Source organism: Nerophis lumbriciformis, linkage group LG08, assembly GCF_033978685.3.
Source record: "Nerophis lumbriciformis linkage group LG08, RoL_Nlum_v2.1, whole genome shotgun sequence".
Lineage (NCBI taxonomy): Eukaryota > Metazoa > Chordata > Actinopteri > Syngnathiformes > Syngnathidae > Nerophis > Nerophis lumbriciformis.
This window is the reverse complement of record NC_084555.2, coordinates 32,868,071-32,884,360: the sequence shown is the minus strand read 5'-3', so window position 1 is coordinate 32,884,360 and position 16,290 is coordinate 32,868,071. Positions and strand designations below refer to the sequence as shown.

The 16,290-nt window shown below is 41.6% G+C and overlaps 1 protein-coding gene across 1 annotated transcript in view; it reads left to right on the top strand.

Annotated features, from left to right (window-relative positions):
- LOC133611684 (inverted formin-2-like) overlaps positions 1–16,290 on the top strand; it is an 18,217-nt gene extending 1,927 nt beyond the window's left edge. The window contains exons 4-17 of the mRNA XM_061968710.2: positions 56–703; positions 2,522–2,667; positions 2,756–2,817; positions 4,946–5,048; positions 5,140–5,225; positions 5,356–5,456; positions 5,552–5,622; positions 5,703–5,810; positions 5,886–5,956; positions 6,021–6,141; positions 10,217–10,381; positions 10,507–10,609; positions 10,701–10,853; positions 14,741–16,290. Coding sequence (XP_061824694.1) covers positions 56–703; positions 2,522–2,667; positions 2,756–2,817; positions 4,946–5,048; positions 5,140–5,225; positions 5,356–5,456; positions 5,552–5,622; positions 5,703–5,810; positions 5,886–5,956; positions 6,021–6,141; positions 10,217–10,381; positions 10,507–10,609; positions 10,701–10,853; positions 14,741–15,678 — 2,876 coding nt within the window. The 3' untranslated portion in view covers positions 15,679–16,290. The remainder of the gene's footprint in view (positions 1–55; positions 704–2,521; positions 2,668–2,755; positions 2,818–4,945; positions 5,049–5,139; positions 5,226–5,355; positions 5,457–5,551; positions 5,623–5,702; positions 5,811–5,885; positions 5,957–6,020; positions 6,142–10,216; positions 10,382–10,506; positions 10,610–10,700; positions 10,854–14,740) is intronic.

Genomic DNA, 16,290 nt, shown 5'->3' with positions numbered 1-16,290 from the left:
CATTTGCTTTTACTGTTTATTTATTGTATGCTTATGTTTTTTGTCTGGAATCCAGCTCAGATGGGGTGCTTTGAGAAGATCATGGAGCGCCTGACGTTCTGCAAGGGCAAGAGCTGTGAGAGACGCGACGAAGTGGACGGTCAGACAGTCAGGGTAGACAAGGCTGTGCAGACTGGTCATGAGGAACAAAACCAGGTGAATAAACGTTCAGTGTCATTTCGGACGTCACTAGTTGCTGCTCCACCTCTTCCAAGTTTGAACTGGCCCCGAGGTTCTATACAGTGTCCACCACCTGCACCACCCCCTCCTCCACTTCCTGGAGCACTTGGTGGGCCTCCACCACCCCCACCCTTACCTGGTATGGTGCCTCCACCACCACCTCCACCATTACATTGCGGTCCAGGCATGGCTGCCCCACCGCCTCCACCACCCCTGCCCGGCATGAGCAACGGACCACCGCCTCCACCACCCCTGCCCGCCATGAGCAACGGACCACCGCCTCCACCACCCCTGCCCGGCATGAGCAACGGACCACCGCCACCACCTCCCCTATTTGGCATGCCACCCCCTCCACCGCCACCCTCGGGTCTGATTGTGGCTCAGAGCAGCTATGCATTGGGCTGCAGCACCCCTGCAAAGGCGAGCCGATGTCCCACTCTGAGGATGAAAAAGCTCAATTGGCAAAAGCTCCGATCTGTTGCTGGTGAGTAAAGTGGGGTTTGGCGCAATGTTTATTGAAAAAGTGTAGTTTTTTGCCTTAATCATAGAAAATGATAACATTAAGTTCTTTACAATGCAGCACTAGTAGTGTAGTGTTTACATGTAGAGGAATTTAGTGCAACTTGATTGCTGTATGTAGTACACAAGGGATATTTAGACTTAGACTTAGACAAACTTTAATGATCCACAAGGGAAATTGTTCAACACAGTAGCTCAGTTACAATGATGGAAAGTGTAAGGATGGAAAGGACAATGCAGGTATAAATAGACTAATATAGCGATAAAAAATCCAACATATATACGAATATATACATATGTGTACAGAATAATATATATACAGATATATTATGTCTATAACATAGATACAATATATACAACACATGTACAATATTACAGTATATACAGTATATGTGACAGCAGCAGCATAAAATAGAGAGTAGATCCAGCAGGAAATAGAAAATAGACATTACAAACATTTTAAACAGAAGTAGCTAACATGTCAGGTGTCAGGTAATAGGCAGATGTCATCTATTGCTGTATGGCGAGGGATTATACAGCTGGATGGAGTGTGGAATGAAGGAGTTCTTGAATCGCACAGTGCGGGAAGGAAGTTGAAGGAGCCTGTTGGAGTATGAGCTCCGCTGTCCCTCAATTGTCAGGTGGAGTGGGTGGGCAGGATTGTCCATGATGGCCAGCAGTTTGTCCAGTGTCCTCATGTCCCTCACTGACACAAACGCCTCCAACTGCGTGCCAATAGTTTGGCTGGCTTTCCGGATCAGTTTATCTATCCGGTTTGAGTCCATTTTGCTGGTGCTGCTCCCCCAACAAACTGCTGCAAAGTACAGGGCACTGGCCACAACAGACTGATAAAATGTCTCCAACAGCTTGCTGCACACATTAAAGGACCTAAGCTTCCAGTAACTGGCATCCCAGGGGCCAAATCCGGCCCGAGAATGTCACCATAGCAGCCCGTGGGTTCAGTTCAAAACTTGGGCGACAAATATTCCTATCAAATTCCTAAAAACACTCGAGTGCTCCTGTTGTATGGAGGAACTTGGACCTCTGTAAACACATTGGCAGATCCTTGCATTGACTTTTTAACCTTGCTAGCAAACAAAAACATAACATTACATAACTGAGGAGTTCTCCAAGGCGCCCCTTTAAGCCCTCTCCTTTTTGGCAGTCAAAAAAGTTTGTGTTGCTGTAGCTTGTTGATTTAAAATGCAGTCCGTAGTCATTTGTTCAACTTCTTTAGTTCTCAAGGTTCCATTTTAGGTCCTCTTTTTCATCATTTGGGCTATTCAACTGGTAGCCTGTGAGTTCAGTTCAAAAAACTTGTGAGAGCAGATTCTTAAAACACTCCTAATTGCAGAAGTTCCATAAAAACAGCAACGCTTTAACGCTGACAAAATATTCCAAAATCAAATAGAGGACGCTGGTAGCTTTTTGGAAAAGTGGCCCACGAAGCAATTTAGTTGAATATTCCTGTGGTAAACATTTTTCCCTAAGTTTCCTGGGATAGGCTACAGCTCAGACATGACCTTCCCTAACAATGAATGGATAGACATGTCTGCCATATTTGTGGAAGTTCTTTGAACCTTGCACAACGGTCTTTCATGCTGCTGGTTAAAACAATGCAGTACAGTATTTTTTGCACCTAATTATTGTAATGCGTTGCACTTGAAACACTGCTAAATTCAACAGAAGAATGTCTCGGGTTCAGAAAGGAGAGCACAATATTTCATACACAATTTTGGCGCTTGTGATGGGTCCTGCTCTCTCTGTACACACATACACACAGATGGTCACTCCATGTGGGCTTCAGTTCAGAAAGAGCCTTCTCCTCACGAGCCGGACTATAGCAGTATCGAGCAGCTGTTCTGTCTCCCGGTGACCGAGCACAAAGACAAGGGGGCAGCTGCTCCTGTCAAGAAGGAGCCTAAAGAGGTGCGCATGGTCAACACTCGACACTGAAGCACTGAAAATAAAAACGCCCGTTTTTCTAAGCCAAATGTACAAATCTGTCTATGTCTAGATATCTTTCATTGATCCCAAGAAAAACTTGAATCTCAACATATTCCTGAAGCAGTTCAAATGGTAAGATACTACACTTTGTTTTAATTTGTGAGCTACATGAACTTCATTAGGTACATCTGCACAGGTTGATGAAATCCAGTAAAATGGCGGCATTGCAATTTTGTCTAGTTGTACAAATGTACACCTTTGCAAACTACAACATTCAGTTCTGGATAGGCATGCAGCAATTACACAGCTCCATTTATACATGCATAATCCATACATACAATATGAGATGTTCCAGGTATTTTCATGTTGATATGAGGGTTGTCGTCTGCTGCAAGTTCTTGCCACAGAACCAGATGATCAACCGTCACGTCTCCAGAGAAATCTTGCAAAATTTGGTTTGTTCAGAAAAGGCGAGAGTTGTGGCTCACAAAGTTGGTCAAGTTGACAGTCGTAGCTACACCATTTAGTTGTGATGTTAGTATTCCATGTTAGCTTTGCGTGTCTGCGTTGTCATTCCATATCGATCACGCCAAAGCTGTGTTATTGATGGCGAAGGTGAAGGGAATCAAGAGTTACTTTGGCCGCACAGCTGCTGATGGTTTATAGGAGTCCTGAAGTGCTACGCCAAGCCAACTCTGATGCTATTTCCAGCTGTTGTCCTTCGATATCGCTTGTGTCAAAGGCTCACCGATGTGGAGATGTGTTTTTGATGAGGCAGGTGTTAAAGATCAAGTCCATCAAAAATGTCCATCCATCCATCCATCTTCTTCCGCTTATCCGAGGTCGGGTCGCGGGGGCAGCAGCCTAAGCAGGGAAGCCCAGACTTCCCTCTCCCCAGCCACTTCGTCCAGCTCCTCCCGGGGGATCCCGAGGCGTTCCCAGGCCAGCCGGGAGACATAGTCTTCACAGCGTGCCCTGGGTCTTCCCCGTGGCCTCCTACCGGTCGGACGTTGTTCTGCCAAAAGTTAAATTGAGATTGTCGCCGTGAAGATATTAGAGCCCTAGTGTTAGCATTGTAATCCTTTTAATGGGGTCTTTTTTTCCTACAGTTGAAGCACTTTGTGGTCTACATAACATGTGATGGTAGTCCTTTGGTCAAAATTTTGCATATTATGTTTTACAGACCGTTTTCAAGCCGCTTTCTGACCATCTCTTCAGGATGCGCCGTTTTGTGGGCGCTCTTATTTACGTGCCTCCACTTCGACATGTCTTCCAGCCATCTATGATGTAGTTTTTAGTGCTTCCAAATGGAGTCTACTGATAGATTAAGTACAAACTATACGCTACTTTGTATTAGAAATAGCAACAGCGGAAGATGCTGCCCCACAACAAGAGGATATGTCAAGTGAATTATATTTCTATAGCACTTTTCTCTAGTGACTCAAAGCGCTTTACTTAGCGAAACCGATTATCTAAGCTACATTTCAACCTGTGTGGGTGGCACTGGGAGCAGGTGGGTGAAGTATCTTGCCCAAGGACACAACAGCAGTGACTAGGATGGGGGAAGTGGGGCTCGAACCTGGAACCCTCAAGTTGCTGGCACGGCCGCTCTATCAACCGAGCCACGTCACCCGTAGCGAAAAAGGATCTTTTTGACTGTAACTACAATGGCGAACTCGCACAAAGCCCTTAAGTAAATCCATATCCATATATGGATATGGATAATCCGCCACGTCACAAATGGCAAAAACATTGCCAATGGGGCAAGTGTTTCCTGGAAGTATAAAAGAATGCAAGATTGTTTTATAAATATGTCCACCGTGTCTCCACGGTTTATTTCAAATTTTCGGGACTTATGCAGATCCAAAATACACAGCAGGTACCAATAGGGAAGAAAAGGTGGTTTTGCATAATATGGCCTTTTTAACCCAAAAACGGAATTGTGCTTGGTGAATATTTTCACATTGCCACAAGATTATAGAAAATGAGACACATACTGCATTGCAACACATAATATACAAATAATACTTAAAATAACACTTAATTTAGAATAAAAACATGTAGAATGTGTTGTCTAGATGAAGCGTGATGTAGCGAGGGACGACTATATATCCTTTTGTGACACCAGTCCTGACTTCTTCTGACACACTAATGATGATCTAAACCTCAGTCCCTTGAGTTAGATCAACAAAATGTCTGACTGTACCTAATGTTCTGGCTGTCAAATCCCCCATCATAATATTCCAAATGTTGTGTCCAGCTCAAATGAGGACTTTGTGGCGATGATTCAGAAGGGTGACAGAAGCAGGTTCGATGTGGAGGTGCTAAAGCAGCTCCTGAAGCTCCTGCCAGAGAAACATGAGGTTTGTTAAGACCTACGCATTATTCTTAAAGCTGTCATTTAAAAGCCCACACGAAGATTCAAACCTGCCCCTGTGTCGTGATGTTGTCTAGATTGAAAATTTGAAGTCTTTCCAAGGAGAGAAGGAGAAGCTTGCGAATGTCGATCGTTTCTTCACATCACTCCTTACTGTCCAGTGGTAACTTCCTTCCCCAGCCATGGATGAACCATCTTAACATTTTGTCTGATTAGTTTCCTATTGGCTAGAGAACAAGTGTAAGCAGGCACTGGTTACATATTTCACTTCCCTACACTCTTCTTGTTTGCAGTTATCATCTAAGGATTGAGTGCATGTTGTTGTGTGAGGAGACCGTGTCAGTTTTGGACATGCTCCAACCTAAAGCCAAGCTGGTGGAGGAAGCCTGTCACTGTAAGTAAATAGTCTCTACTTGGGTTTTGTGCGGAAATGACCTGATTTTATCTTTGCTTGACGTATCCGAACTCATTTGCAATCCATGTTGTCAGCTCTCAGGACGAGCACGCTCGTGCCCACTTTCTGCAGGCTCATTCTTGACGTGGGCAATTTTCTCAACTATGTAAGAGCTCCAAATATCTGTTTTATTGCCATTGACATTTGGACAAGGTCGACATTTTTTAAAGAATGATCTCCTTCTAGGGAAGTCACACAGGGAACGCCGAGGGGTTTAAGATCAGCTCGCTTCTCAAGCTTACAGAGACCAAGGCCAACAAGAGCCGCATTACATTACTTCATCACATTCTAGAGGTAGCTTACAGCTGCAGACATTTTTCCACCTTAAAACATACAATTTAAATCTTTCATGTGCATTGCTTTGCAAAGGAAGCAGAAGTGAGCCATCCAGAGCTGTTGGAATTACCTGGGGACATTGAGAGCTGTGAAAAGGCTGCGGGGTAATGCAATAGTCTTGCTTTCGCACCGCAAAATGTTTGTCAAATGCTTGTACTTTTTTTGTAGGGTCAATCTGGAATCTATCCAGTCTGAAGCAAACGCCTTACTGAAACGACTGAATGAGACAGCCAAGAAAGTCTCCAACTCTGTGGAGGAGTTGAAGGAGCAATATGCAAAAGTTCTCGAGGTGAGATGCTGGGATCCAACTAGGAACTGTCATCCCCTTGAGCTGTAATATTAAATACAAAAAATACCATCTGTCAACCCTCCCAATTTTCTGTCAACTCCCGTATTGTACCTCTCTTTTTTTAGACAACCTCCCGTTTAGTTTCCTGTATCTTAACTTTCATAAAATAAAACCTCCCCAGAGCAGCACAAGACCATTTCACTTATTTCCCTGCCTCTGTCAGCAATTGTACAGAAATGTACCAAAGCAATATCGAATTGGGGACTATAATGCCAGTTTAATACATACAGAATGTCAAGACAAAATCTCCAGATCCCATTTAATGTAAGTAAATATGCCTCCCAAGGGCTGTGATTGTCATTAGGATGACCTCAGATCAATATGCTATTCTTTAGTAACTACTTAAAGCAGTGTTGTCCAAAGTGGGGCCCGTGGGAAAAACTTGAGTGGCCGAGTTGATTCGTTTGGCCCACGAAATGGTGGCTTCCCAAATGTAATACATATTCATATTGACTTATTTCAAGCTCAAATAATCATTGATGGCATGTCCCCAAGGCTAATTAGTGACCATCTATCAAACATGACAATTTTTACTACTTTATACAGTGTGACCTTTATATACGAACCTAATTGGTTCCTGAACAGGGTTCCTAAATGGAAAGTTTGTATTTTGAAGCAAATTTCTCTTTAGGAAACTATGTAAATATGAATGAGTTCCAGCCTGGACCAAAGTTCATATTGTAGTTTTTACCCTTTGAACTAGGGATGCAGTGATAAACTGTATTAATGATAACCGCTGTAAAACTCAAACCTTTTACATTACCATTTCAAATTAGAATCATCGAAAAAATGCTTGATAACTGCATGTTGATAAACTCACAGACTGACTGGCGTTAGCTCGCCAGCTTAAATGCTAACATGAATACAAGAGACATTAACGTCTCGCCCCGTTAGCAACATAACCCCAATCTAAACGTATGTAAACATATTGCTGTCTAACTAAGCTATTCACTGTTGTACATTGAACCAACAGGCTGTGTTCTATTAGCACAGTGATAGATCTATACTCAGAGAAATCTGAGACTTAGATGTCATTAAAGTGCGTTCAAGCACCGCTGAACAGAGTAGGACTTAGTAGTTTTTAGTAGAGATGTCCCGATAATATCGGCCCAATAAATGCGTTAAAATGTAATTTTGGAAATTATCGGTATGTTTTTTTATCGGTATCGGTTTTATTTATTTATTTATTTTATTTTATTTTATTTTTTTATTAAATCAACATAAACACAAGATACACTTACAATTAGTGCACCAACCCAAAACACCTTCCTCCCCTATTTACACTCATTCACACAAAAGGGTTGTTTCTTTCTGTTATTAATTATCTGGTTCCTACATTATATATCAATATATATCAATACAGTCTGCAAGGGATACAGTCCGTAAGCACACATGATTGTGCGTGCTGCTGGTCCACTAATAGTACTAACCTTTAACAGTTAATTTTACTAATTTTCATTCATTACTAGTTTCTATGTAACTGTTTTTATATTGTTTTACTTTCTTTTTTATTCAAGAAAATGTTTTTAATTTATTTATCTTATTTTATAAAAAAAAATTAAAAGTACCTTATCTTCACCATACCTGGTTATCCAAATTAGGCATAATGTGTTACTTCCACGACTGTATATATCGATTGATATCGGTATCGGTTGATATCGGTAATTAAAGAGTTGGACAATATCGGATATCGGCAAAAAGCCATTATCGGACATCCCTAGTTTTTAGTTTTTTTATTTTTATTTTTATTTTTAAATGTCACTAGCCCTGTAGTGCAAAGTTAAGGAGTTCTGAAATGACAAAACTCTTTAATTTTAACAACCAGATTGCCACAATAAAGTATCGCGGTACTAATTATTTGAAATCGGTACCATACAACCTTTTGAAAAATACCGGTACCATTCTTTCATCTGAATGTCGCTGTGTGGCGGTGACTACAGAGCCGAGGCGCATGTTGCTGAGTGTGTCAAAACGCACACACAAAGTGCATACAAGTAATAACATCGTGGTGGGGAAGAATTGCAAAAAATGGTAATTCTACTGGTTAATAAAGAGGATGTGTGAAGCGCAATATGGAGGTATTTGGGCTTCAAAACTAACAATAAAGGTGACGCTTTAAACAGGGAGGCACCGCGCTGCAAGTCCTGTTTTACACCTTTCCTGCGGCTCCCAGACCGTGGTCGAGGAGTGCAGAGGAGACTTTCCCTCCAGGGCCGATGCTTTGTCGTGGGTGACACCCTTCACTTCCGTAAAACTCCGCTCTTTGGTTGGAATGACAAGGCCGTCGATTAGTTACAACTTGGTCACTTTATTCATAATTTCCACAGGGCACATTCGTACATCCACCATGCTATTAACACTCCTGCACATGCTACTGCTACTTCTCCTTACTTGCCCACTCACTTACTCATGTCGCTCACCCCGCATTCTTAAAGGAGCACACACACACATACGCTACTCTCCCAACAGCTGCTTTAAAACACGCCTTACCAAATGTGGCGATTAGTATTACCACCTTTGCTTCAAACTTAGGTAAACATTTAAATAGTAGGCATTCAGATTTGCACAATGAGTTATAAAGAGTGAGAGGTAATAATGTTGTTGTTACACTTTTCCAGCAGTCTCGGCTCCGGTGCAGACCATAGTAGAGGAGCACAGGACAGACGTTCCTTCCAGAGCGGATGTTTTTGTCAGGGTAATGGGTCTGCTAAGCTCGGCTTTCCGGTCAGAATGACAAGGCCGCCGATTCAATCGCTTTATTATTAGTTTTGCAGGACACAACCGGACCTGTTCATCCTTCTATTGCGCAGTGCACATGCTCTCCCTCTCTCTACTCGCCCACTCACTCACTGACGTCACTCAGCCAACAACATTGCCATTCTCGCAAACACACATACGCTACTCTCATAACTTAAGTAGCTCCCCTGTTGTGCTCATGTAAATACGTAGACGCGCACACAGCTGCTTGACTTGATGCCAAATATTAGCGGAGTTATTAACGTCAACTAATGCAAGTGAAATGACAACATTTTGTAACAAATTCCTACAATTTGTGTTTTGTCTTTAATAAATGTGTTTTACATGCTACATGGCTTATCTGTGTGCATGTATCCATAGTTTTGTTTTTAGTACTTAATAATTGTATATTTCATTAAGCACAGACCAGGAGTGGCAACCATAAAGCATTTAATGTCAGTAAAACTTTCTGTTCTATTCTAACCTAATCCTTGATAAGGGCAGACTATATGTAATATGGAAAATTGTAAATTGCTCTGTGAGTGCAACAAGAAAAGCCAAAACAATGTCTTTAATGCCTTTTAAATTGTATTCTAACCTTGTAAAATTGTTCTTTGTGTTTAATGCAGTGTAAGATTTTCTGTTAAAATAAAGCCAATATTGACATTTTTTGTAGTTCCCTCTTATTTGGAAAAGTATCTAAGTATTGATATACATTTTGGTATCGGTACCAAATTATTGGTATCCGGACAACCCTAGTACAATGATTAAGAATCAAATCTGAAATCCACTTTAATCTTCTTTGTGTGCAAAACACTAATGAGGGAGAGGAGGTATGACAGTGTCCACAACTTTGTGGATACTTCCTGATCGTTTCAAACCACACATCACTTGGCTATTGCTTTCTTTGAACTCATTGAGCTAGCAAAACTCAAAAATTTTTGTAAAGGCTAAAAAATTTAGAATAAAATGTATCAAAAAAGATCGATCAGCCCACCCACAACGGATGTGCTGCAGGCACACAATGTATGGATGAAATGTTTGTACACTGAAATAAGGTTCGTACACCGATGCATTATTTTATACGGTCTGTCCGTACAATGAGGGGTTCGAAAATTGAGGAGACTTGGCTATGACATCGTTGACCTTGTGAATAGACTTGCAGGAGAGGTCGGAAGTATTGAAATATTCGGAAAACATCCAAAAGATAATTTGATGTACTCATAAGAATCAAGAAATACACGTCAAAATCAAAAACCTTGTCCTTCCTGTGCTGCAGGAAAATCTGGAGTCTTGTCGAGCTTTGAGTGAAAGGTTCGCTAACATCGACAAGACGAAGAGTGAACTCGCTGTCTACTTGTGCGAAGATGCAAATCAGCTGTCGCTAGAAGAACTTTTTGGAACGATCAAGACTTTCCGAGGACTTTTCATCAAGGCGCTGAAGGTCGGGGAGAATGTTGGTGCCTGTAGTGTGAAGAACTGCATGTTTTGATGTTGGAAATTTGTTACTGTGCGTACAATTTGTACTTTGCAGAGAGAGTGATGCCTTTTTCTTTCCTTAAAAAACAGGACAATAAGACCAGAAAAGAGCTGGCAGCCAAGGCTGAGAAGAGAAAGCAACAACTGGCAGAGGAAGAATCCAAGAGACAGAGAGGAGGGGATGGAAAAATAAGTAAGTTGTGGCTACACACCTGAGAATCCCTGATATAATTTGAATTTCAGATTACCTTTTGTTTATTTTTTATGTTTTTATCCCTCGCCAGTCAAAAAAGGCTTTGTGCCACAGGACGACGGCTGCATAATAGACCACTTGCTGGCGGACATCAGGAAAGGTTTCAGCCTAAGAAAGACTAGGCCAAGGTGCGATTCGGAAAGCCCCCACTCTAGTGAAATGCGTAGGGATACCCGCGCACCTGGTAAGGACAAGAAACTGTGGCCACCCCCATCTGCAGTTCCTAGTGCCGCTCCTGAGCTACTTAACGTCCACAGCCTTGCTGCTTTTGTGTGCGCTTCTATTGTCCTTCGGCTTGTATACCGTATCTCACAAGTCAGTATGCCCGTCACATTTCAGCAACTGTTCTAGAGTATCTGAAAGGACAAAACAAACATTTAACCTGGGTATAATTTAGAGTAGTCTGTGTACAGCTTGTGTAAGAGTATATACCGTATTTTTCGGAGTATAAGTCGCACCGGAGTATAAGTCGCACCTGCCGAAAATGCATAATAAAGAAGGAAAAAAACATATATAAGTCGCACTGGAGCCCGGCCAAACTATGAAAAAAAACTGCGAATTATAGTCCGAAAAATACGGTATGTATTCCATTATTGTCCAAATAGCTTGGTGTGAATATTTAGTGTGAGCACCATCGTTGTCTAGCCCTACTTCAATCCTCTTGGGCATTGAATCCACCATAATGGAATTTTACTCCATGATGGAGCTGGTGGACATTGGACACCACCTCCCTTTTAAAGGGGAACTGCACTTTTTTTGGAACTTTTCCTATCATTCATAATCCTTATGAGAGACAAAAACCCATATGTATTTTTTATTTTACAGGTTTTGCATGTTCTAGGTGGCTAGCAATGCAGCGAATGGTAGTAATCCATCCAGAAAACGCCAACAATACTCCATTTACTCCTTGTGACCTGAATATGAACCAAGTATTAGCAATAATGTCATTACCGTTTACGCAGACAAACTATTTTTAGCTGCACCGTGGTCACAGAGAGGTAGCCAGCTTGTGCAGCTAGTGAGCTTCAGTGTTGATGTACTGACTTGCTGCCTCATGATCGCCTCTAAATTGGTAAAAGTTAATTCTAGATTATTAATTATGCCTGTTCAACTGGATAATAGAAGGATGTAGTCATGAGCCAAGAAGTCGTTCATCGGTGACATTCAACTTATACCCGGAAATGTTTTAACACTTAGTGAGGGTTATTAAGTCTTCATCTAAACAGGAAGGTAGGAACATCCCATCAGTCAGCACCCCACTGAGAGCAGACATTGTACAGTAAGGCATTGTTTTATGTTGGAAGTTTGTATTTTTTGTTTAGCACTTAGCAATACTGCTACAAGGTGCTTAGTGTTTCACTAAAGCCGGATCTGTTTAGCACACAGCTTTTAAAATGTGTTGCTGATTCTACTTACAAACCCCGTTTCCATATGAGTTGGGAATTGTGTTGGATGTAAATATAAATGGAATACAATGATTTGCAAATCATTTTCAACCCATATTCAATTGAATGCACTACAAAGACAACATATTTGATGTTCAAACTCATAAACTTTATTTTTTTTTGCAAATAATTAACTTAGAATTTCATGGCTGCAACACATGCCAAAGTAGTTGGGAAAGGGCATGTTCACCACTGTGTTACATGGCCTTTCCTTTTCACAACACTCAGTAAACGTTTGGGAACTGAGGAGACACATTTTTTAAGCTTCTCAGGTGGAATTATTTCCCATTCTTGCTTGATGTACAGCTTAAGTTGTTCAACAGTCCGGGGGTCTCCATTGTGGTATTTTAGGCTTCATAATGCGCCACACATTTTTAAGGGGAGACAGGTCTGGACTACAGGCAGGCCAGTCTAGTACCCGCACTCTTTTACTATGAAGCCACGTTGATGTAACACGTGGCTTGGCATTGTCTTGCTGAAATAAGCAGGGGCGTCCATGGTAACGTTGCTTGGATGGCAACATATGTTGCTCCAAAACCTGTATGTACCTTTCAGCATTATGGCGCCTTTACAGGGCACTAATAAATCCCCATACCATCACAGATGCTGGCTTTTCAACTTTGCACCTATAACAATCTGGACGGTTCTTTTCCTCTTTGGTCCGGAGGACACGACGTCCACAGTTTCCAAAAACAATTTGAAATGTGGACTCGTCAGACCACAGAACACTTTTCCACTTTGTATCAGTCCATCTTAGATGAGCTCAGGCCCAGCGAAGCCGACAGCGTTTCTGGGTGTTGTTGATAAACGGTTTTCGCCTTGCATAGGAGAGTTATAACTTGCACTTACAGATGTAGCGACCAACTGTAGTTACTGACAGTGGGTTTCTGAAGTGTTCCTGAGCCCATGTGGTGATATCCTTTACACACTGATGTCGCTTGTTGATGCAGTACAGCCTGAGGAAACGAAGGTCACGGGCTTAGCTGCTTACGTGCAGTGATTTCTCCAGATTCTCTGAACCCTTTGATGATATTGCGGACCGTAGATGGTGAAATCCCTAAATTCCTTGCAATAGCTGGTTGAGAGGTTTTTCTTAAACTGTTCAACAACTTGCTCACGCATTTGTTGACAAAGTGGTGACCCTCGCCCCATCATTGTTTGTGAATGACTGAGCATTTCATGGAATCTACTTTTATACCCAATCATGGCACCCACCTGTTCCCAATTTGCCTGTTCACCTGTGGGATGTTCCAAATAAGTGTTTGATGAGCATTCCTCAACTTTATCAGTATTTATTGCCACCTTTCCCAACTTCTTTGTCACATGTTGCTGGCATCAAATTCTAAAGTTAATGATTATTTGCAACAACAAAAAAAAGTTTATCAGTTTGAACATGAAATATGTTGTCTTTGTAGCATATTCAACAGAATATGGGTTGAAAATGATTTGCAAATCATTGTATTCCGTTTATATTTACATCTAACACAATTTCCCAACTCATATGGAAACGGGGTTTGTATTTTCAGCCTAAAAATATCTGGATCATCAAAGTAGTTGTTGTTGTCTCAACAAGTGTCATAAATGCTAAAAAAAAATGTTTTAGATAGAATGCATACAAAAAGAAAAAACCTGTTTTGTCTTACATAAGGATTGTGAATGATAAGCAACATTTTCAAAAAAAGTGCAGTTCCCCTTTAAGGGAATACTTGTTTTGGAGGTGTGTTTGGGTCCATGTTTTGCTTCACAATGACACAGTACATGGTCGAATCCATGTTTTTTTCCCCAATGAACTACCGGCAGCACTGTGCAGTCACAGAACATGCTTCATACTTGTGATGCCAACTACTTAAAATAGTGTGATTTTCAGTGGACAGTAAATCCATTCTATGATACAAGCTCTACACTATGTGTACCTTCAGTTGTGTAGTATTATCCTTTGAAGATATACTGTTATAAAAAGTAGTTGCTGATATTTGAAAGGTGCAGCTGCTTCTTTTGTGAGATACTGTATTGTATGCATGCTTTAATCCAGAGGTCGGCAATATTTGCTGTCAAAAGACTATTTTGCCTCGTCTGGAACCGCAAAATATAACAGCTTATTAACTTTTTTAATATTTTATTTTACAGGAAAAAGAATCTGATTTTTTCTTTTTTGAGATGTATTTATGGTTTGCTTAGCGCAGGGGTCGCACACTTGCCATCCAATTACCAGTCAGGACTTAACCTGTAAACATGGCCTCGCAGTCAGAAATAATAGAACTTTTGCACATTTCCCTCACAATGGTATAAAAAAAAAATTAAAAAAAACACGGGTTGCCAGCCTCTGCTTTAGTTGGGCGTGCATCTCCCTCATGTGCCAAGTGTGAAAGCAAACTATTGTTTTGTTAATCACTGTCTGTTAGACGCAAGAACTACAACTTATTTTAATTTTGTGTAGGGTTACCAAAAGTACCAAAGAAGAAACGATTATATTTTGCGTAAATCAAAAAGCACATCCGACTGTCTTTTGACATCCTAAGACTGCTACCGTTTTTAAACCAAATGTTCAACCTTGTTGGAGGTCTGTTCTAGTTTTGTATCCTTCAGAACTGTCCCAATCAGTGTTGTTGGCGTCTCCTCCCTTCAGGGTCAAGTGTGAAGCCTGCAGGCGAAGAAGTCGTAGACATAGCCAGCATTTCCGCCTCCACCACACCTCCAACAGGGGATCACCAAGAGAGGCCAGGCGAGGTGAACGGCTTCATCAATCAGCCAGGAGAGACTCCTTCGCCGTCTCAGGTTGCTACACTCGACCAAACCCCAGGACAAGCAGCCAAGACAACGCCGGCACCCCCGGAAAGGCCGACGTCGCTACAGGAGGGTCTCAGCTCGACGACGCCTACAATAACACAAACTAACCCTCGGGCGGATCATCAGCCGCTTCTTCTCACGGATGGTTTTTCAGTAGATTCAACTGAAACCAGTGTCTTCAGCCCATCCTCCATGTCAGACACTGACCTAACAGAGGCTGTATTAGATGAAACTTGCAGTTTGGCACCTGAGAAATTACCACCTGAGGAGCCAGCAGATACTACTGTGAATGTTGACCTCACAGGAAGCAGACAAGCCAATGAAAGAAAGGACAGTGAAACGAGTGGAGGACAAAAGTTGGGTCATGAGTCGACCGTTGCAAAAACCCCCATGCAGGATGAAGTGGTGGGCAGAACGCGCTCCAAAAGCAAGGAGAAGACTCTTAATGAGAGCATCTTGGGGTGTGATTTCAAGGTAGTTGAAACCGAAGAGGTGCCAGTGGCGTCTGAGGACGTGACATCTTCACGTAAGGCCAACCCAAAGAAACTGCCAAGCGTCTGTAAACGCAACAAAAAGAAGAGTCCAGGTAATCTACCCGTTAACTTAAATAAAGGTCTTTGGAATGCTAGTGTCTTGACATGTCTTAAAGGAAGCTCTGTTTTGGCTTTATTTGTGATTGCACTCTATATTTTATACTATACATGCGTTATTTTAGTACATGAGGCATTTTCAAGATGTACTTTTTTAATTCAAGAGGATCGCTGCGGATTATTTTAAATGCAAATATGTTTATCAATGATGCCAATGGACCATTTTATTTGAATGCTCTTTTTTTCGTTCTGACTCTCCTAAAACACAAGGTAACAGTGGGAAAGGACACATTAAACCTAAAAAAGGCTGTGTGTTGCAGTGAGGTAGGTGATGCACTGGGATGGCTAACTGTAAGCAGGCACATCATCCTAATAAACCCACTTGTCCAAACGTTGTGGCAAATAACACCATTTGTGGGTCTAACTGAGATCTGGGTTTCATTTGTCTTGTGTTGTCCAGCTTTTAACACTGTTTCAAAAATGCTATGTGACTCCAAACTTGGCATTTAGTATGCAACAAAATGATATAAGGAGCAATTGATAGTCTTCATCAATCTGGCAGTTTGTGCAGTCATTATGAATGGAGATCTCATGACCGCTGTCACTCTTGTCTCTTCCATATTTCCCCGTCCATCACTTAATTCTGCTCCTGGGACTGCTTTTACTCTACTAACCGCAGTCTCATATGTGCTTCCTGTAAACTGATACTAAATGAAATCCTATCAATGCATTGAAAGAATTCCTAAATCTGTCATTTTAATAATAAAGTATGTATTTTTATTCTATTGACTGAAGGTTG